Source organism: Neltuma alba, unplaced genomic scaffold, assembly GCF_004799145.2.
Source record: "Neltuma alba isolate B1F8T4 unplaced genomic scaffold, ASM479914v2 tig00010922_pilon, whole genome shotgun sequence".
NCBI classification, from domain to species: domain Eukaryota; kingdom Viridiplantae; phylum Streptophyta; class Magnoliopsida; order Fabales; family Fabaceae; genus Neltuma; species Neltuma alba.
Window position 1 is genome coordinate 120,179 of NW_021635698.1, and position 23,698 is coordinate 143,876.

General features: G+C 34.0%; 2 protein-coding genes across 4 annotated transcripts; both read right to left on the bottom strand.

The window, feature by feature from the left end:
• Nucleotides 1–1,436: 1,436 nt before the first annotated feature.
• LOC114759945 (bifunctional UDP-glucose 4-epimerase and UDP-xylose 4-epimerase 1) lies at nt 1,437–5,939 on the bottom strand. Its single transcript, XM_028949188.1, has 9 exons — nt 5,547–5,939; nt 5,248–5,297; nt 5,009–5,144; nt 4,592–4,693; nt 4,248–4,475; nt 3,556–3,637; nt 2,793–2,875; nt 2,624–2,715; nt 1,437–1,848 (listed from the first exon to the last, which is right to left on the bottom strand). Exons 1-9 carry the CDS (start codon nt 5,742–5,744, stop codon nt 1,761–1,763), a joined length of 1,059 nt encoding a protein of 352 aa, XP_028805021.1. The 5' UTR covers nt 5,745–5,939; the 3' UTR covers nt 1,437–1,760.
• Nucleotides 5,940–7,334: 1,395 nt separating this feature from the next.
• Nucleotides 7,335–12,736, bottom strand: LOC114759960 (pentatricopeptide repeat-containing protein At3g62890-like). 3 transcript variants are annotated; one of them, XM_028949206.1, is made up of 3 exons: nt 12,649–12,736; nt 11,706–11,785; nt 7,335–10,964 (listed from the first exon to the last, which is right to left on the bottom strand). In XM_028949206.1, the coding sequence occupies exon 3, from the start codon at nt 10,941–10,943 to the stop codon at nt 8,568–8,570; it is 2,376 nt and encodes a 791-aa protein (XP_028805039.1). In that variant the 5' UTR covers nt 10,944–10,964; nt 11,706–11,785; nt 12,649–12,736; the 3' UTR covers nt 7,335–8,567. The 3 variants fall into 3 exon arrangements, with proteins under 3 accessions (XP_028805039.1, XP_028805037.1, XP_028805038.1); XM_028949204.1 differs by having other exon boundaries at nt 12,572–12,736; XM_028949205.1 differs by lacking the exon at nt 12,649–12,736 and having other exon boundaries at nt 11,706–12,544.
• Between the last annotated feature and the right edge of the window lie 10,962 nt (nt 12,737–23,698).

Sequence of the window (23,698 nt, forward strand, 5' to 3'; positions counted from 1 at the left end):
AACTCCAAACTTCTGTGACAATTTTTAACTTTGCACCGCACCTAACTTTTGTTTCAAAAGTTAGTTGGACAAAAAGCCAACTCAAACAAGCCAAAAACTTCAACTGTCCCACAAACCCATGTTTTGTAAATTGTAATGCGCGTTTTCTCCTTTCAACAAAAATCCAAACAAGTGCTTAGGCTATTTTTGAGATAGCATTGGACCATCTCAAACATACATTTAAAGGACAAAATGCATGTAAGACAAATTTCTTTTATTGGAATTATTGGCAGCTCAAAAATTACCTTGATCCCTAACCTGGGGTGAGGCTAAAACTATTTTGTTTTGGCATTTGCAATTAGTTGTATTAGGCTATGATCCCCTTGTCTCTATTATCATGCTCTCTAAACCTATCATTTCGCTTTTTCTAAATTTACTCTCCCTCTCTCCTTTCTCTTTTGCTTTTTTTTTTTTCCTTTGTTTTGTGAGTAAGCCCTCTCTCCTCTCTCTTGTTATACTATTTATACTATCTAAATAAGACTTTTTGATCAAATTTTTTGCTACATTTGATCTTTTAATTATTGTTTTGTTATTTGTAATTTATATATATTGAATATATCTAATTAAATTTTTTTAAGTATTTATAAATGTTTCTCAATAAGACATTAACTCCTTTTATTTTTATAATTATATTTTTAATTTTAATATTTTTTAAGTTATCAAATTATATCTCTATAATATTTTTTTTATAAAATTGGTTTTTTTTTTCAATCATCTTACATCTAACCTGTTTTTCAACGATGCTATCCCAATAAGTTTCAATTTGCCAAACTGTTTTTTCTTTTTTTACAAAAACTTATTCAAATGTAAATCACGTTATACTAATTTTTGGGAGAATTGCAATAAAGTCCTAAAGAACTAACATAATTATCAAAAAATCTCAATGATAAGTAAGTAACCTGTAATGAAAGGTTCCAAAATAGATAATAACAACTTCTCACTTATCATTGAGACTTTTTAGTACTACCTCCCGTCCTTAATATAAGAGCTAATTGACTAATTTGAGTAGATGAATGAAATTAGTTTTGTTAAGTATTTATAATAAATAGATGTTTGTCCAAAAATATCCTTGTTAATCAAATGTATTGATTAGAATTATTATTGTTACAAAGATTATCTTGAAAAAATAATAATAAATATGAAAAACAAGATAAATTGAAGTCTTATATTTAAGACCAAAATAAAAGTCAAACAAGCTCTTATATTAAGGATCGGAAGAAGTATTTATTTTCCTTAGAGTAGTTCTTCCTTGATTTTCACCCTTTCCTCAGTTAAAGTTAATTGGAATAAAATCCGCGGTCATCACTACTGCAAATAAGCCCTATTGCAATAGCATTAGCCTGTAATCCTTTGTATCATGCTAGAACTGCGCATACAGAAAACCAATAAGCACTTTATAAGGGAAAAAGACCTCGAGAATCAAATTCTGGTTTCCTATTAACCTTCAGTATAGTACTCTCTGGCTGTTCAAAGTACGTTTTGTCACATAAAACTGTACAAGGTTTTCAACGGTGCCTGACAAACTTAAAAGTAGAGTATAATAGGCTTCAATTAAGACTCTTCAACAGAAAGCAGTAATCGACTAGACCGACTGAAAATAAATTAATAACTTACATTTAAAATTTTTCAATATGATGTGCTGAAGAATCCCAAACAAAAAAAATGGGGAAAAATCAAACTAGCTATGTGTTTGTGTTGAGAATCTTCATTTTCATGCCAATTCATAGATTCTTCTCCAGATAACCCCATGGATTGTTGCTTGCCCAATTCCATTGGTCCCTGCACATCTCCTCTATGCCATATTTTGCCCTACAAAAATCACAGTACATTCTACCATTAAAACCTGAGATAGCATGATACATAATTAAAGGATTTCTTCTAAATCAGCACATTGGAGAAAATACATTTTACCCCCTGTAGTGATTATGACATTTTATGCATAACCTTTGAAATTGAAAAACCCGCTCCAAAATAATAATAAAAATAATACACATTATAACATTTTTAGTTACATTATTCACAAGCTATCAATAATAAGAATCATTCTTCAGATCCAATGCCATGCATGGGTGCTCACTAAGTTATTGGGGGAAAACCAGGAGGCTAATTATCTGTTCTGACATATTTTATTTAGGTTACTATAAAATAAAAAAAATATTATGGTGCTAAAATTATTTACTATTATCTTATACTTTTCTTCAATTGATGACATTGACATTGAGTTTAAACATTCTTTATTTCAAAGAAAAGTCAGCTTGAAACTCTGTGGCATTTTTAAGGAAAACGGTCAATTTTCCCCCCCAAATGTGTCTTGTTGACTTTTCATTCTTTGCTTTACCATTTATGAAAAGATATCATTATTATGCAGTGCTTTCCAGAGAGGAGTTATCACTTTTGTGATCAAACCTTTCGGAAGGTGAAAATAGGGTAGTTTAGGGTATCAGATGTATTTCATACCCTTAGCCAAGTATGGTGCAAGTGAGTTTAGAGTACCAATCTATTGGTCAAAACAGCTTTATAAAAATCTTGAATAATTTTTGTTAAAGCTGACTTCTGTGTTCAAAAGCTTTGTTCAAGTACTTACTTCCAACCAAGTTCTTTTTCAGCCTTCTCTGTCGATGCATAAACAGCAGTAGCATCTCCTGGTCTCCTTGGACACATTTTTAATGGAATTTTCTGTAAAATCAAAGAACTAAATTCATATTTGAGCTTCAGCACATAAATTTGCTTATGTGAGTAGGATGTACAATAACCTTTCCAGAGGCCTTTTCAAATGCTGCAACCATTTCAAGAACAGAAGTACCACGGCCAGTTCCCAAGTTGTAAGCAGTACAACCTAACAAAGTTGCCACAATTACTTTCTCTTGAAAGTAAATTAAGACATCATAGTAACTATATAAATGCCAAAAAGAGAACTCCTGTTGCAATTATAAGCAAGGGTGGCAATTTATGTCTGATCAAAGAGCAAAAATAACTTGAGTCAGATAAGTCAATGTCTGATCAGGGTATAAAATGGGTTTGAAGAAAACCTAAACTTTGTAGCTTTTGGGTGCAAGGTCAGGGCAGAGTAGTCCTCATCCGAGTCCTGCCCCAAACCTGTTTTATATCCTTGAACAAAATAAAGCTATTAAATTATTGATGCCAAGAGTCGAACTGAAGAACGAAGATGTTTGCTTTCAAATTGAGGTATGAATTTTGTATGAACTTATTGATCTAATATTTGCAGTATATGGGCAAATAGATTAACTTAAAAGATATTTTACAATAAAACAGAAGTAGTTTTTTGTTTTGATATATTTCTGTGTGGGACAAGACAGAGTAGGTATCAAATTATATAATACTCACAAATTTGAGTATCAGAGTGAACGAACAAAAATTATAGAAGAATGGGACGAGGATGCGCGTATTGGAAAACCCCACCCATTGCCTTTCCTAGTTATAGGATAGATTGATCCCTTTTACAGTTTAAAACACACACACACACACACACACACATGGAAAACGGGAATTACTCACCAATGTTCTCAGTTGCAAAAAGCTTTCGCAGGGCAGCAATGTGACCATCTGCCAAGTCCATCACATGGATATAGTCCCGAATCTGTTTCTCATAACCATAAAAGAGAAAAATGCGGGGGGAAAAAAGAAAGAAAGAAAGAAAAGAGTCAACATTCTTGAATGGAAAAGAAATAAATCCATGGTTATGTCTTTCTCTATGTTGCTGATGGTATTTGCACACAAAAAACAAATTAATTAGCAGGAAAATTAAAAAAAAAAAAACATACAAAACCTTGAGTGTTAAGCAGAAGTTGCAAATGTAAAATAAGACATCCGTAACATATTACAAAAATAAAAAAGAATAAAATAAATTAAGATTAAATATCAATCTTCATCTTTGTTCACATCACTAAGATCTCTTGTCTTGTGAGCTCTTGAGCCATTTCAAAGTTGTTTTCGCATGTTTGGAAGCATACTGGATCATGTCATAATGTTTCAAAGAGAATTGAAGGAAAACAAAAATTTGAATGCTAAAATATAATTAGCATATCAAACGGAATATAGGGTATAAATATTGATGCTTACTAGATTTCATTTATAAACCAGTTTAATGTTTCTGTTCATTCAGGACACGGTTATCATATGAGACTAAATTTTATCATAAGGTTTCTCTAATGCAAAAGGAAAGTACAGCAAATGAGGATTTTACAAACCGCAGTGCCATCCTTTGTGGGATAATCGTGACCATAGACATTAAGCTCAGGCAATCTGCCCACCGCTACTTGTTGTATGTAAGGCATGAGGTTATTTGGGATGCCCCTAGGATCTTCACCAATTTTACCACTTTCATGGGCCCCAACTGGATTGAAATATCTCAGTAAAATGATTCTCCATTCTGGCTCAGCCTTTTGAATGTCTCTGGCAATTTCTTCGAGAAAAAGCTATCAAAAATCAATGTGTCAGATTGCAAACAAGGGCAACCCACTACATCCAAAAACTTCCATAAAAAAGAGAGAAAGAAAAGAGAACAAAAGGCATAGAAGGTTGTGATGCTTACCTTGGTTCTTCCGTAAGGATTCATGGCTTGTAGTTTGTAGTCCTCAACACAGGGTATCTTATCAGGTTGGCCATATACAGTTGCAGATGATGAAAAAACCATCTGTTTTGCCCCCGACAAAATCAGATTATTTAGATCATAAGACAAATTCTCAGTAGAATTATGTGACGAATAAAAATAAGATTCACTTTTAATGATCAGGGGCAAAAACAGAAAGAAAGAAAGAAAAAGGAAGCTGCATTGTGTAGCTATAAATCTAATTCAGCATCATCATAACTTGAATAATACATGAGAACCATCTTCATATTGGAATGATTATGCATGAATCTTCATATTGGAAGACAAACTACACCCCTTTATTTCAATTGATTGCAAGAACAGGACCCAACGGTTGAAGCAATAGAAGTATGAGCTTACCTTTTTACAGTTATATTTTGCCATAACTTCATAAAGATTGATGGTGCCGATCAAATTGTTATCAAAATATCGACGGGGCTTTACAACACTTTCTCCAACAGCTTTTAGGCCAGCAAAATGGATCACAGCATCAAATCTGCCTCGTCATGACGGCCAATTGTTTTTTTTGGGAAAAAAAATCATAATTATTTGCAATTGCTGTAAACTAAAGACATTTAAAAGCAATTTAATTTGCATACTTTGTCTCAGAGAACAGTTTCTCCAAATCTTCCCTATTCCTGAGATCACCCTACAAACAAACAACGGCAATCTAGTGACAGTACTCTGAATATATATATATATGTATATAAGAATGCCCCCCACCTTAAAGAAAGAATTGATACTGAAAACGATAGATAAAGAATCACAGTATTTATGAGGATGTAATACGCGCATTGGACATGTTTTGAACATTAAATTTTGTTTTTGAAACATCCGTTCTCCTTAAACACAATAAAAGATAAAGCTCATACCAAATTCTAAACTACCCATCACATACCTGAGTGAACTCAACATTCTGAGCAAGCACAGGACCCACCAAGTCGCGAACCCGATTCACTGCTTCCATCACTGAATTATCAAAATTGTCGATGATGGAAACCCTAAATCCCTCACTGAGAAGCTGTATCACTGTGTGGGACCCAATGAATCCCGCCCCACCTGTAACCAGAATCGTTTGCCCGGCGAAGGAGGCCATTTCCCTCGACGCTCGTTGTCGAGCCTGGAAAAACTTTGAAGATTGAAGCAGAAAAGATAAGAGAGTGAGCTGATATGAAGCAAAGTAAATAAATTAACTTTGGGAAAAGAAAAGGTCGGGAAAGAGAGAAAAAGAGTGATTGTTGAAGACAACTGTTGGGCGGAAGTGAAGGAGATTGTTAGCAAGTTTTAATTTTTCTAGTTTGGATTTAGTTATCGTTAGTTCCTTTGCGCGCCCTTTCATAATCTTCGATTTCTACGTTGTGACCTCCGCTAATAGATTTTTGGACGGTTTTTTTCTTTTTTTCCCGGCTTTGCCAGCAGATTAGGTGAGTTTGTTATTTAAGTATGATAACATGATGTGGATATCTGACATATATTTAAAATTAAAATGATGAGAAACGTATAATTTTAATTTTAAAAAAAAACTCCAAGGAAGTATTAAATCAGAAATTATTATATTAATTATTATCAAAGTGTAGTAAACAAGATTGATTTGATATTTTAAAATTCAAAAAGTTTTTTTGGTTGGATTTTCTCTTTAATTTAATACTACCTCAAGTTCTTAATATAAGATCTCGTTTGACTTTTATTTTAATCATAATTATAAGATCCCAATCCATTTTGTTTTTCATATTTAGGTATTTTTTTCCAAGATAGTCCCTCTAATAATAGTAGTTCTAGTTAATAAATTTGATTAGCAAGAATATTTTAAGAAAAACAACTCTTATTTATTACAAATAACTAATTTAACTTATTTTTTTAATCTTCTTAAATTAGCTAATTAACTCTTATAATTAGGATCAGAGCCACTACATCATAGGATTAAAATATTCTCTCTCTCTCTTTGTGTGTGTGTGATCTGTGTCTCTGTGAATCCACCTTCATGCAGTGCCCTTTCGCCTAGAAGCCACTATAAATTTAAATTCTTCTCCAATTTTTCCTTTATTTTTATGTATTTTAAAATTTTATATTTATGTTAATATTGTAAATAACCAGATTACAAACACTATGCACGGAACAAAACGAGATGAGAAACTGTTCATTACTTGCTAATAATACAGCTTTCTATAAATCTATAATCGTTATCGCTGTTCATACATTTTCATCAGGCTCACCTTTCCTTTTCTTTCTTCCCCCCCACCCCCTATTTGGCTTTCCTAACTTGTTATGGGGCATACTTTATATTTTAAAATTTGTCAAAAGAACCACGTAAAAATTAGAGGTCACACAGTATGGTTAAGTTCCCTATACAAAATATAATCATCAAAACACGACATTTCTTCTGACAAAAAAAAAATAACGACATTTCTAATTCAAACCAATAAAATGGTTAACAACTAATAAGTTGAATATAGTACTTCCAATTCTTAATATAAAAATTAATTAACTGATCTGAATAGATTAAAAAAATTAGTTAAGTTAGTTATTTGTAATAAATAAATATTATTTTACCTAAAATATCTTTGTAAATCAAATGTGATTTGATTAAACATTTCACTTATACAACTATAACAAGAATTACTTTGAAAAAAATAAATAAATATGAGATACAGTAAATTGAGATCTTATATTCAAGATTAAATTAAAAATCAAACTAGTTTTTATATTAAGGATCAAAAGTAGTACACACAAGACAACCTGTTTTTCCCCTTAATACAAATGCCTTGGTGAGAGACCAAACACTGATCAAAGATCAAAAGGCATGAGCACGGGCGCGATGAGTCGTTCTATCAGCAAGCATGTTGTCTTCGTCCGAGTTACAACACATTCTCAGATGCGATGGTGCGGCTAGCATGATTATAACTCTTCAAGGGAATTTGATCCACGGCTGATTCTTGTGTGCTTGGATCGCTACATACCATAACTTTCTTGCAATTTGATCCGAAACAATCTTAAAAAATGCACAAGATTCCCAAAAGCTCCGTTGTGGTGCTAGGCAAGTGCATCCTAGTATAGTCATGAAACCACTAATCCACCTATATATTTTTATTGCATTGAAAGGCCTGATGTTATAAACAGGATTGAATCCCTGATCTCCCATTTACTAGAAAATACCCAATCCTCTGGGCTATAAGGCCTTTGGCATCCAACTATCATTTTGATCGTATATGACTGACCACAAATAGCCTCTCCCCAGTTTACCGTCCACATCAAGACACAACCACCTGGCTTCCAGTGATTTCCATGGAGTGCTGATCTCAATTACAAGCTTCCAGAGTCTTATTTTCTCATTCCTTCCATATTAGATCTCTTGTGGCTTACGAATCCAATATCACCTTTAGGGTTTTGTTGTTCAAGTAGATTCTTGCGCATAATGATTTCCACAAAAGCCAGCAAGTAGGTGTAAAGATCCTCTGTCACGGTAGCCTCCTGGTACATGTTTTTCCCGCCTCATTCCTACCATTTCGGATAATCCAATTCTGGCGACAACATTTAAGCATGTATTTACTACCCAAAAAAAGAAGCATGTGCCAGTGACTAACGTAGTTCAAGGAATCTGCATATAGTCATGCCAGTCAAAATTTCCAAGTTCTACAAAAGAAAATACACTTGAAATAATTTCAAATACTTGTTCTCAGTACCCTGTATTTAGTAGCGAACTATTTCCATTCTAATTGCTTGCTGGCCAAAAGCTAAATTACACACGCTGACCTCCATTGGTGTGCAAGGCATCATTCTCAACTTTAGATTTTAAGGACTTAAGGCACGGACAAATTCAAGTGTTGTGAATCTCCAAATCTCCATTAGTGGTTGAATGTGAGTTCCAAATACAGAATCTTGATAAGGTGAGATGTCCTGGACCAGTTTACTTACGATTATGTTACCAAAAGTCCATGCAAGAACAAGATCCATGCTTGAAGTGGTGAAAGCGATGGCGATCCCTAATCACAATAACCCGATCAAAAGCTCTACTAATCAATTTTGCGGCAATGTGGCAATCATTACAAATTCGCAAATTCTTCATAATTCTAATTGGAGTTGGTGGGGTGATGGCGAGAAGTCCAAATGCCATTGCAAGTTTCTCACTGTGTCTAGAAAGAGCAGTTTCCTTCTCTTCTTCATCAATGTCAAGTGAAACCTCAGTTGTATCTGGCGCATATCCCTCATCCTTCAATTTCAAGGCTACAACATCTAACATTTGCTCAATATCATGTATTCTAGAATGTGTCTTGTCTCCGGCAAAGAATTCATGAACCACTCCATTTGCTTCAATCATGCTACAACCTGGTGTCTTCACCACCCCATGTTCCATCATCTTTCCCCTAATCTCAAGAGCATCATTCCAATTTCCTTTTGAAGCATATATATTCGATAGTAACACATGAAAACCATCATGGTCAGGCTGAAGTTGTATGAGTTTTTTCCCCACCCTCTCACCCATTTCATTGTTACCATATTTCTTACAAGCCCCAAGCAAAGCACCCCAAGTAGCAACATCCGGCGCCATTGGCATACTTTCAATAAGTTCCTCTGCTTCTTTAAGCATACCTGCACGTGCTAAGAGATCAACCATGCATCCGTAATGCTTAACATTTGGCTCTATTTTGTGTTCTTCAATCATAGAACGAAAGTGGTGGCGCCCCTCATCCACTAGGCCCATGTGCCGACATGCACCAAGAACTCCCATAAATGTTATCTCATTCGGAAGCAACCCAGCCTTTTTCATATCCACAAACGTGCCAAGTGCCTTCTCTACCATACCATTCATTGCCAACCCAAGAATAAGAGCATTCCATGTCGAAACTCCTTTTTCCTCCATCATATTGAAAATCTCTAAAGAATTTTCTACACATCCACATTTCATATACATACTTATAAGAGTTGTACCCAATACGATATTAACCTTTAACTTATTTTTACTAATATAAGCATGAATCCATTTTCCCACGTCTAAAGCAGCAAGATGGGTGCATGCCAAGATTACACTCACTAATGTGATCTCATCTGGTTTGATTCCATGAAACTGCATTTCCCGAAACAATGCCAGAGCCTCTAAGAAACGTTCATGTTGAGCATACCCTGATATCATAGCACTCCAAGACACGATATCCTTCTCTGGCATGGTGTTGAATAATAACTCAGCATCTTCAACTAAATCACATTTTAGGTACCCGGATATCATAGAGTTCCAAGATATCCTGTCCAAGTGGATGCCATCATTGAAAAGCTTTTTTGCATCCAATATTTCCCCACAACTTGAGTACAAGTGTATCAAAGCATTTTGAAGGTTAACATAGGATTGAATTCCAATTTTCACAGCCAAACCATGTATTGATTTTCCTGTCTGGACAGTTGATAAGTGTTTGCAGGCGGAAAGAACACTTACCAGCACAACCTCATCCACTGTAATTCCATTTTCATTCATCTTCACGAAGAAAACCAATGCCCCTTCATACATTGCATTTTGTTCATAACAGGAAATCATTGCACTCCATGAAACCATATCTTTTTGGGGGATTTCATTAAATAGTTGACAAGCCTCAACAACATGACCAGTTTTTCCATATAACACAATCATAGAATTAGATGCAATAATATTTCTTTCTGGCATCCGATCATATATGTATCTTGCCTCCTTTACATCATCCATCTGAACATATCCTGCCAAAATCGAATTCCAAGAAATTTGATCCAACACAGGACTTTCATCAAAAATCTTGCGCGCACTACTCAAGCTCCCACAAACTGCATACATATTGATCAACGTATTCCTAGCATAAATATCTGAATTGAAACCCAATTTGAAAATGTGATTATGCATTTGTTTTCCTTCAAATTCTGAAGACCGAGCAGCACAAGATTGAAGTAGAATTGGGTAGGTGTAGTTATCTGGAATAGGATCCTTAATGAGGAACAATTTGTACAGATTTAAGGCCTCATGAGGGGAGTTTCTTTCTAAGTATGCACGCATCATAGTATTCCAAATGTACCCATTAGGGTTCTCAATATGATTAAAAATTTTGAGAGTGTAATCAGTGTCGATGAAATTTGAGTTGGTCGAGAACGTGATGATTCTGCTAGCAGCATATGTATCTTTGATAAATCCGGTCAGTACCATCTGGGACAAGATCTGGTTCAATTGCTTTAGAAATTGGCATTTCTGCAAAAGTGTCTCTAAGATAGAGAGGTTCATGGTTGGTCTGAACATTAATCCAGGATTGACACCTGATTTCATGGCTGCAAAAGTATAGCTCATAGAGAACCACAGGTATGAAGCCTGAAAGGAAATGCTCAAATATTAAATAATGCTAGCATTGTTCAATCGAATTCATTAGTTAAAAAGTCAATAGAAACTTGACACAATTCAGAAGCATCCATGAGTCATCATCCCAGACATTGTAATTATTTTCATTCCTATCACCACCTCATCCACCTAAATTCCCAAGTAAACACTTGCCTTGCATGCAAGCAAGAATATGCTGAATGTCCCCCAATTATAATGCATTTACAAACAATAGTGGGTAAGTAACTGACTTCAAACAATAATCATTCTTAGCAGATGCAGGCGCTTATTTTTACGAGGTTAAAGATTCAATAGAAAAAGACACACGAACTCCCAAATTCATCATTTCTCATGCAAAATATGAGTAGTTCAATTCTAATAAACCAAACAAGAAGGCAGAACCAGCATGTAATCCTGTAGTTAAAGCTAGCATAAAATAGTGAGACAATTATTATAAAGTTTATATTAAAAACCAAACTGAGGACTAAAGCATTAGGAATCAATAAAAAGAATGGGATTCAGCAAATAGAACATTCATAGATGATGAAGAGCCAGAAAATTTTATCATAACCTATCAAACGGATAAAAATTCAAGGACTTGGGAGTAAAAGCCCTGACCCAATTGTCAACAAAAAAGATCAAATTCAGAGCCTTAACCCGGTATAAAAGAAGAGGAAAAAAAAGATGACACAAACGAATCTGTCAAGTAGACATCATGATGGAAGAAAGCCACACCTTTATTGCCGCCAAAGAAAGGGATGGTAACTCCAAGGTATTTTGAACGCAACATTAAGATGAGAATGACTCAATGAAGCCTGAGAGGGATGCACCAAAAAAATCAAGCAAAATTACCCCACAAATACTATATAAATACAATACCAAGTTTGACTTAATGTAATTGTTCACACATAAATAAAGCATATGGTGATAAATCACATGGAGAAATGATGCCAGAGCAATCCCAAGCCTAACTCACTACATCTGCAAATTATGTTTTCCAAATTTTCTTTACACACATTTTTTCTCCTTTTTTTCTAATCTATGGGTGTATGATTGAGTGTCCTGAACATCCACATATTAGCAAGATGCAAACTCAATTATCAAACACCAATACTCCCATGCGCCATCTCATTTAACAATTAATAAATACTGAACATTTGGACTAACATTACAATCATCAGACAAAACCATTGGTACAGCCACCAATTTCACACGCGATAGAACACTAGCCATAGAAGGACCTATATCACATTAATGCGCATAGTTGATATAATACCCTTTTAATTTTTGTTCCAGATAAATTGAAACACCTCGAGCCAAGTCATTTACAAGATCATGCATCACAAATACCTGGAGAAATGTCTAAATAGATCGTAATATAAAGAGATTAATAAACAGAATGCCAGTGCACAACAAATTAAACATTGCAGAGCACCACAATCCAAAGCATACAAGTCGCTATCAATCAGAATGAAGAGGGCAGAAGTATCACACCTAATTACACGCCTTCAAGCAAATACTAGGAAAAAAAATTAAACTCAATCTGTAAATATTCCCAAATTCAAAGCGTCATATTCAAAAGATAACAAAACAAGAACTACCACGCAGGGAACAGATGACCGGGGGGACAAATTTAAACTAGATTCAAAGCCAGATTGAACGAATCAGTCTTCACTACTTGCACGAGAACAACCACGCCGGGCTGACGACGACAGACGGCGTCCGCCGGAGTGTGGAGGCCTTGTTCGTCTACAAAATCCGCCACCTGAGTATGGTGTTTTGTTCGGGTTATAAATTATAGTTGTACGAGACTCACTGGATTAATCCAGGGAAAATTATGCACAGGTCCGAAGGAAGAGATTTGTTTATTTAAGGTCCTACAAAATGTCAAAACTACTAGCAGGTTTTAAGGGACTTTAAAATATTTTATTCTAATTATAAAATTACATCATTACCCTCCAAATTTCCTATTCACATTTTCTTTGCTATTTCGATTAACAACCTTAGCAGCGACTATTAACAACCCACTGAGAAGGTGTTGACAACCTAAACAGTATCCGCTAGCAACTAACTTTATAGAATCACATAACCTCTATATAAGAATAAATTATAACCAAATAGTATAATATAACAATTTTAACACTGAAATGGAAAGCTTTTTGAAACTATTAAGAACTTTAACTAAACCTAATAAGATTATGGGAAAATGACAATAAAATACCACTTGAATTTCAAAAAGACAAATAAGGCACCTGAATAAGCAAAATGACAAATAGGGCACTGGGTACCAATCTGGAATTCATATTTTCGGTCAAAAGACCAAAATGCCCTGATGAAATGCGGGAAGACAGACGCTGAAAGTGAGAGAAAGGAGAGAGGAAGACCGATGCAGTGAGAGAAAGGAGAGAGGAAGACCGATGCCGATGAAATACGGGAAGAAGGAAAGAAGAATGTTGGAAATGCTATTATCTTACTCCTTCGCATCACCATTCTGTAGAGATTGTTGATTTTGGTTGTGGGAAAGAGGATTTGTAGTGAGAGAGGGAGTGAACCGAAGCGGAAATCAGAAAACAATGGCAAGCAATTACGTAACATAATTGCTGTCATATGCCTGCTGGTTTTTGGTAAATCCCACTACGTGAATGGTAAATTTCACTATACATGTAGTTAATTATGAAAGTTAATAGTTCAATGTTTATTGTGACGTACTTCAAATCCACGTTCACTGAATGATTTATTTATGCTTATAAGTTGCATTTCCGGTGAAAACAGGTTTACAAAACCCATTGAAGAAGTAGTCACTTTCACTATAAAAGTTGTAAATCCCAGTATATGTTTTATAAAATTTAACGTGAAATTTTATTGGTTTTTACAAACAAGTTGCCCATCCCTTGAAAACTGGTTGCAAAAGCCATTTAAGAAGTGGTCATTTTCACTATAAAAGTTGTAAATATCACTGTGTGTTTTGTAAAATTCAGCGTGAAATTTTATTGATTTTTAGAAACAAGTTGCTCATCTCTTGAAAAGAGGTTGTAAAATTCATTTAAGAAGTGGTAATTTTCACTACAAAAGTTGTAAATATCACTCTATGTTTTGTAAAATTCAGTATGGAATTTTATTGGTTTTTAGAAACAAGTTACCCATCCCCTGAAAACTGGTTGCAAAAGCCATTTAAGAAGTGGTCATTTTCACTATAAAAGTTGTAAATATCATTGTGTGTTTTGTAAAATTTAGTCTGGAATTTTATTGGTTTTTAGAAACAAGTTGCCCATCCCCTGAAAACTGGTTGCAAAAGCCATTTAAGAAGTGGTCATTTTCACTATAGTGGTTGTAAATTTCACTATACATGTAGTTAATTATGAATTTTACAAAATACATATTGTGATTTACAACTTTTGTAGTGAAAGTGACTACTTTGTTAATGGGTTTTGCAACATATTTTCAGGAGATAAACAACTTGTTTGTAAAAACCAATAAAATTTCACGTTGAATTTTACAAAACATATACTGGGATTTACAACTTTTATAGTGAAAGTGACTACTTCTTCAATGGGCTTTGTAAACCTGTTTTCACCGGAAAGGCAACTTATAAGCATAAATAAATCATTCAATGAACGTGCATTTGAAGTACGTCACAATAAACATTGAACTATTAACTTTCATAATTAACTACATGTATAGTGAAATTTACCATTCACGTAGTGGGATTTACCAAAAACCAGCAGGCATATGACAGCAGTTACGTTACGTAATTGCTTGCCATTGTTTTCTGATTTTCGCTTCATCTTTCCCACAGGTTCATCTTTCCCACAGCTTCACATTCTCTGAAAATGGTTTTATGCGAAGAACAGAGACAGAACCAAAATTTTTTAGAGAAATGCTAGGCAATACCATTTTAAGCTGTGGGAACCCATCAAAAATCAGCGTCTTCCTCTCTCCTTCCTCTCTTCTTCCCGATTTCATCAGCGTCTTCCTCCTCTCTCCTTCCCGTATTTCATCAATGTCTTCCTCTCTCTTTCCTCTCTCCTTCCTCTCACTTTTAGACAGGGTATTTTGGTCTTTTGGCCAAAAATCTGAATTCCAGATTGGTACCCAGTCCTCTATATGTCATTTTGCTTATTCAGGTGCCTTATTTGTCTTTTTGAAATTCAGGTGGTATTTTATTGTCATTTTCCCTAAGATTATAGCAAAATTTTAATGTAGAAATCCATTAACAACCTCAATGGTGAGTATTAATAACCTAAGGAGAACTGTTACAACCTAAGCAGTGTATGTTAATAACTAACTTTATAGGATAATATAACCTCTACATGAAATCAAATTATAACTAAATAGTACAGTATAACATAACAACTACATAAAATCAATTTAACCCTATTTAGTTATAATTTAGTTCGTTATAATTGTTAGAGGTTATATTATCCTATAAAATCAGTTATTAACAGACACTGTTTAGGTTGTTAACAGCTCTCCTCAGGTTATTAATACCCACCGTTGAGGTTGTCAATAGATCTCCGTATTAAAATTTTGCTATAATCCTATTGGGTTTAGTTAAAGTTCTTATGGTTTCGAAAAGCTTCCCATTTCAGTGCTAAAGTTGTTGTATTATACTATTTAGTTATAATTTACTCTTACGTGGAGGTTATATGATCCTATAAAGTAAATTGTCAATGGATATTGCTCAGGTTGTCAACACTTTCTCATTGGGTAATTAATAGTCACTGCTGAGATTGTTAATTGTAAGGGCAGAGAAAATATGAATTGGAAATCTGAGGAGTAGTAATATCATTTTACAATTAGAATAAAATACTCTAAGGTCTCTTAAGACTTGTTAGTAATTTTAACATTTTGTAAGACCTTAGATGAATAAAATCTCTTTCTTGGGACCTATGTGTAATTTTCTTATTAATTTAAGTAATTATAAACTACCTTAAAAAAATAGATAAATATAAGAAATAAAGTGAATTAAAATTTTATATTTAAAATCAAAATAAAAATAAAACAGGTTGTTATATTAAAAATTGAAGGTACTATTAAATTCTTTCCCTAGGCCTTAGGACGCTTTTTATAATTGATAATAATTGGGTTCAGCACTTTAACTCAAGTATTTTGCGGATCTAGTTCGAGGCATTATTTTATGAGCAATTTTAGTTTTGTTATTAACTACTAAAAAGGTTTATGAATTTATATTAAGTACCATAAAATATATTTTTAATATTTTTTCGAGTGTTGGATAAACAACAAAATACTTTAAAATATTAGATATACCTGAAAAAATTTCAGGATGTTGGACACATTACAAAATATTTTAGGATATTGGACGTATTTGATAAAATATTTCAAGATATTGGACAAACCGCAAAATATTTAAGTTATTAAACACACTTGACAAAATACTTTAGGTTCTGAATGCATCTTAACTCTAATTAATTTTAGGGTGAAATACCAATTAGGTATTGGTCGAAAATTAATGGGGAAATAATATTTTAATTTAACTTTATTTAGATTTTAATTTTTAAATTTTTAAATTAATAATTTAATAATTTTAGTCTCTAAATTTGACCTTATTTTGATTTGCTTAAAGAGTTCTTTTGTCCTTAAAGTAGTGTTTTCATTGGCGAAATCTTGTTTCAAAGCTAAAATTATTGATATCAAATGTCGTTATCCTAGATTATTTTTAATTCACAGTTTTAGGTTTAAACTAAAAGTTTCTGTCCTGTGTGATACACTAACTAGAATATTTGATTAAATTTTAAATTCTAATAAATTATATTATCTAAACTAGCTCAAGATTTAGGAGTATTATTTTTATTTATTTATTCAAATAAGATTTGAATTAGAGACGTGAAATTTATGAGGAACATATGAAAATTTAAATTTATTTATTTATTTCTCCATTTAAGCCCCAAGTTAACATACTATTCAATTATGATGCTCCATCTTTAATTCAATATATTCAAGATTAGTTGAATATATTTGGAGCCCATAATGTCATACCCAGCCAATTTTTAAACGAATCGAGTATTACATGTTTTTAAGAATATAATTGATGATTCATAATTAAAAGTACATATTTTAAAGTGAATGAATTAAATTGAAATATTGTATAAAATTAAAAAACTAAAAATATACTTTAGTCAAATGATATTAACTCAAAATTAATTACTGAAACAACAAAATTAATTAACCCAAATAATAATAAAATTCATTTTATTACTTTATGTTCACACTTTTAAATTTTTATATAGATATTTAGTACTGAATCGGATTCTAATATCAATAGAGTTGGTAATATCCAAAAAACTTGAACGAACGAGCGAGTGTTGAAATGAGCAAGTAGGTGATAGGAGGTCACGGAGGGAGTGACAGAGATAAGGGCAGTGGGAAAGACAGGGACAAGGGTGTGGAGAATAATACCCTGTTCAATTTCATGTTTGGAAGGTTGGAAGGGGCTATGAACATGGAGATGCCAAGTCTTACTAGTAATGCACCACCAACAAGAAGGTCTTTTCCTGCGTCCTATAAAGAAAAACTGCTTTCATTAGGATGGTCGGGCTACTTAATGAAACATGGAGAGGATAAGGATATGGAAAGCCTTTTATGCCAAAAAGAATACCGAGGAGGGAGAAGGTGGAGAGAAAGAGGGGTCAGACGAGGAGCATAATGGCGGGACTAATAGGATCAGCAGATATCCTGTTCTGAAAGTTTTTGCAGAACAATAGTCAGCATAGTGCCAACCTTGGATGAATTCCCTCATTATTGAACTGTTGGATGCCGAAATACCGAAGTACATCTTGATTGATAGAGTGAAAAGGATATGGAAGCCTCAACAGCCTATAAAGGTTGCGCCTCTGAATAATAGCTATTATATTGTGTCTTTCACTAGTAGAGAAGATCGAGATTTTGTGTATCAAGAAGGACCATGGATGATTGATGACCATTATCTCCTAGTTCAATGTTAGAAACCCAATTTTAACCCATGAAAGGCAAATACTCAACGACATATAGCAGCTTGGGTTCGTATTCAAGATTTATTGATCAAATCTTGTAACAACACCCGTAATTCATGGTAAATAAACATTTTCAAAACGATAATTACTTCAAAAGGTTAACTATGGTAGGAAGGACAAAACTAATCAAATAGAAATTTACCATAGTCATTAACAAGTTATTTCCATAACAAAGCAGTAACTACTATTCTAGAATAGTAAAGATAATTAATGTAATAAGAAGTAATCATTACTTGATTTTTCATGTGTATAACAATTTCATCATGAATATCTATAAACCCAAAAATACTAAAACCAATCATGAATGGACTAGAACATTTGAAGTCCACTAAAATAACTATCACTATTGCCCATTAACAATCGCAATCAAAATAACAGTCACATATATCCAAAAAGGGCTCCGCCCAATAGTACAAGTCTAGAATGCAGCGGAAAGATTAAACATATGTTAAGTTTAACAAAAGGCCCTAAAGTTTGGCAATATACATCAATCGAATCATGTATACCAAAATAGAGGCTATACAGAGTGGAAAGGAAAACTCAAGCCTCGGACAACTTCCCCTTGGGACCAACACCTAAACCCTCGCTTGAAAAAATGTTAAATAACCACGGGAAATTGACCCAGTAACCACAATTCCAATTCAACAAGTATCCAGGGAGTGATTACAAGATACTTAAGCAGGCAAAGTACAATTTCAAATAACATATAAGATAAACATCTTTACAAAAAACAATATGTAATAATTCAAAAAGTAACTTGCATGCACAGAACTTCATCAACCATCCTTATAACCTCCTTGTAACCTCTGACAAAACCCATGGGCTATTCACACATAACAGGATTCGTCTCTTTTACAAGACTGCACCAAGCTCTCCAATAATGAGGTGTAACTCGACCAAAAGTTACAGAGCTCATATCGAACCATAGGTTTCCTTTCCTGAGAATTTGGAAAGGTGTCATGTCACTTGGGCTGACCCTTGACCCGGCCAAAGGAAGGGTGATATCGAGGGCCCTAAGAATGTTAATGCCAACCACTGGGCGCCAAGTGGCGGCTATACCACGTGGTATAAATAATCAAACCTCCCACAATTTCATTTCAGCACAACCCAATACAACACATCTCAACCATCCAATTCCACACAATCTAATACTCATAACGTATTCTCATATTCAATAATCAAATTTGTTTAACATCAACAAGATATTCATAAAATAATTCATGCCCACTTAACTAATAAATTTATCAAAACATACATTTTGATATATATATATATATGTATATCACTTTTTATACATAAACCACTATAACATATAATGATAGCATTTATAATATCAACATATGCTTATAATCACATCAACAAGCATACAAAGTAAATTAGAAAGTGGTTACCTCAAGTTCTTGACACAAGAACTAAAAGTAGGAGGATTCAAGACTCAAGAGCCCAAACCAAGCTTACTCTACAACAATGAATTTATAAACATATATTAATAAAAAGACTAGTTAATATAGAATTAAAAATAGTTTATTAACTAAACCCTCATAATTGTCTTACTTTAAAAAAATTATCTTTAGGAAAAATAATTCATGTATTCCTCCAAGTGATAATTTCTAGTAATTCCCAGTTCTATTTCTTTCATTCACATTATTAATAAGAATAATTCCTTCAAATTATCCTAAAATCCCCAAAAAGTGCTTACTTTAACCCTTAGAAAAATAACCATATATCAACTATACCTCCAATCATTATTACAATTCTATTCCCCTTTTTTTTTCCCATTAGCCATTCCCTATTCATTAGAATCAACAATTTATATTATTTTCCTCAATTTATTCAAAACACCCAACTCTCACTAGTTAAAGTCTCTCCAAGAATCATCAACATTACTATTTCAACAACAATCCTCAAAATTCAAGCATTGAATCCTCAATATAACCTCAAATGAACTCAACTAAAAGATAAATTTTGAAATTAATATCATCATTAACACAAATCACCATTTTCCAACCAATCCCTAACTTACATTGCCTCAAATCAACTATCTAACTAAAAATCTAAGTCATAAGGCTTCTATTCTAACCCTCATAAGCTCTATTAATATCAGCAAAATAAGCTAGAAGCATCAAATTATTAAAAATCTATCAAGCTCTAAAAAATATTCATTCTTCTGCCATACCTTAGAAAATAAAAAGAATAAGCTAAATAAAAAAAAAATAGGATGAAGATGGCTTACCTAGATATCTTATATGTACCCAAGTAAAACCTTTCTTTCACACACTCTCAGTCACCTACTCGCTCTCACTCACTGTTGCGCGGCAGCGAAGAAAGAAACACGAACAGGAGAGGAGGACTGAAGCAACAAAGGCAAGGGGAAAAAATGCTTTGAAAGTGGGGGTGCACGTGACCCCACTTGAAAAGCCATTGCCACATATTAAATTTTTTTTTTAAGAGGCCTACGGCCCAAAATAAGGGGATTAACCTCCCCCTTCCAACAAGCGGTGGGTGGCCCATGTGCCACCCACTTGCTTTTTTTAATTATTTTTTTTAAAATGTATTTATATATAATAATTAAATTTTTTTTAAAAAATCTTTTCATAATATATATATCACAAAAATTATGATTTACAATTTATACAATAAGATTAAATTTTAGATGTTATTAATTAATCTCATACCCATATAACTTAAATCTTATAATAAGATAAGGAAAAAAAATAGAATGTTACAAATCCTATAATGTTGAATCTTTGTGGATGATCAAAAACATGACAGGAAAAACCCCTAAAATTGATAGATCCACTTCGATTTATGATAAAGGTGGTTTTGCAAGAATATGTGTAGAGATTGATTTGCAGCAGCCTTTGCTACCAGTGTTTACAGCGTAGGGGGAAGATAGACATATAGCTTATGAGGGCTTACACCAGGTCTATTTTGAGTGTGGTATGTATGGACACATCAAGGAGGATTGCCTGATGTTGGTAAAGGTACATGAGGAAGAGAGAGTGAAGGAAACTAAGGATAATGAAACGATTAAGGTGAGGCAGACTATATCACTGTCCCACAAGGAGAAACCTACTTCTACCTAAATTCTAGTCACCAGAGCAACATCTCCGAGCAGTGTTAATCACTTGGGAGCCCTAATGCTGATCAAATGAGATCGCGAGGTAGTTACAGAGGCAGGTTTTAAGGGAGGGGATAAATGGAAGATATTGAAAAATCTGTAAGGAATTACGAAGAAGGTTGAGGAAAAAGAAATAAAACAGTCAACGAGATTAGAGAAGGATAAGGAGATGCAGGTAGGGCCAGATACTAATAAAAATAGGAGATTTGGAAAAGTAGTTAACAAGGAGCTGTATGGGTTAATGTGGGTACAAAAAGAAAAGATTCTGAGAAGCCCATTTTGTATGGGAAGGAGAACAGGCCCACAAGTTTAGTTAAAATGAAAAGAGAATGCAACTAAAGGAAAGAATCCTATTATGGGGCCCAATCCCTTCTCTACTCTCCAAGAGGGCCCTGGTAGCACACTTTGTCCATGAATAGGCAAGTTAATATTGTATCGGTGGAAGGACATGATAGCATAGCAACCATACATGTTGATGCCGTGAACATGCATGCTATGTCAAGGACTGGAAGTGGTGTGGAGCGACATAAAGGAGGTGGCAGCCACAAACAGAAAGCTATGGCTAATTCCATTGAAGTCGTTTTGGATACAGAAGCTATGGATGATGTCCGAATAAGGGACAATAAAGCCTCATCAATTCCAGAAACTGTTTCCCTATGAATTTCATGATATGGAATTCAAGGGGTACCAGCTCAAAGTCTTTTCCTAGCCTAGTACAAGAAATTCAGAAACATTATGATTTAGATTTTCTTGCGTTGCTTGAAACACAGTCAGATAGACAAAAGACCGAGAGTAGGATCTCTCAACTTGGCTTTCAAGACTTCATCTTTATTGGTCCTGAAGGATACAATGAAGATATTTGGTGTCTGTGGAATGTTGGTATTAGAAGGATTGAGGTTTTAGAATGACACCGTCAATTCAGGCATTTACCTGTTGAAACTAGTATATGAGAAATTGGGTCATGACCATTATGTATGCTAGTCCTAACATTACTTCTTGTAGGATGTTATGGCCTGAGCTTTTAAGACTACATAGAGTGTTCGTGGCCCATGAGTGCTTGGAGGAGACTTTAGTGCTACTTTTCTAGATTCAGAACGACGCTTGAGTGCCCCTTTTCACTTGTCTGCTGATCAGGATTTTTGTTAGTGGTTCAAAGCGATAAATTTGTTGAGTTTTGAATTTTTGGGACCTAGATTCACCTAGAGACGGGGCAATACAGAAGCACTCCTAGATCATATTTTTGCTAATATAGCGTGGTGCTAGCAATTCCCTAATGCCATGGTAACTCACCTTCCTTTCTTTAAGTCTGATCATCGTCCTTTGTACTTCACCTTGATCCTTGTGTAGAGGGCAAACAGTTACAAAGACCATTTCGTTTCATTGTGTTATAGATATTTCATGAAAATTTTGAGGAGTTTGTGAAGAGGGAGTGGAATAACTCTCTCAATTGGAATGCCAATATGGAACGATTTGTAGCAGCTTGTTGCTATTAGAATGAAACTGTGTTTTGCCATATTAAAAGTAGGAAACGTAAGTTGATGCGAAGACTTGATGGAATCAATCGAGCCATTAAGGGAGGCATGAGAGCAAAGGCCTATGAGGATCTACAATCGGAATTATGGAAATACCTTGAAAGTGTTCTTCTATGGGGATCCCTACTATGGGCACAAAACGCTAGAGCCAATTGGAGTGTCTATGGGAATCAAAATTCTTGTTTCTTTTACTCTTAAGCAAATCAGAGAAGGAAGACCAACAGAATTGAAGTGATTTGCTTGGAAAACGATAAATAGAGCTATGATTGTGAAGAAATAAAATATAAAGCAACACTATTTTTTGCATCCCTCTTCATTGAAGATGCTCGAGTACATAACAAACTAGAATACACAATCTCATATCCTCTATTAAATGATATTCATATTTGAAATTGTGCTCGTGAAGTGGAGGATAGTGAAATCAAAGCTGCAATATTTAGCATGTGCGCTTTAAAATCACTGGGTCCTGATGGTTTCAATGCATTGTTCTACCAAAATCAATGGAACAATATAGGTAACTCAATTGTGCACTTTATGAAATTTCTCTTTGCCAATCCTAGTGCAATTAAAGAAGTCAATGGGATGTTAATTGTTCTTATCCCAAAGAAAGAACTCCTAAAAACCTTTAAAGATCTGAGGCCTATTAGCCTTTGTAACGTCATTTACAAGGCCATTACGAAGATTATAGCAAATGGAATAAAGAATTTCTTACCACAGATTATCACCCCAAATCAATGTGGTTTTGTACACCTGCGTCATAGATCAAATAACATTATAGTTGACAGGAGGTAATTCATTCTATGCGTGTTATGAAAGGGAAGAAGGGATTCATGGCAATCAAGATTGACCTTGAGAAGGCCTATGACAAGGTGAACTGGAATTGTCTAGCATATTGCTTAAAAGACTTAAAACTTCCCAAACATTTCATTGAGGTAATTATGAGTTATGTCGGTTCAGCTAACTTACAATTGTTGTAGAATGGTAGTAAGGTGGATCACTTTAAGACATCTAGAGGTATATGACAAGGAGATCCAATGTCACCTTATCTATTTGTTATTTGTATGG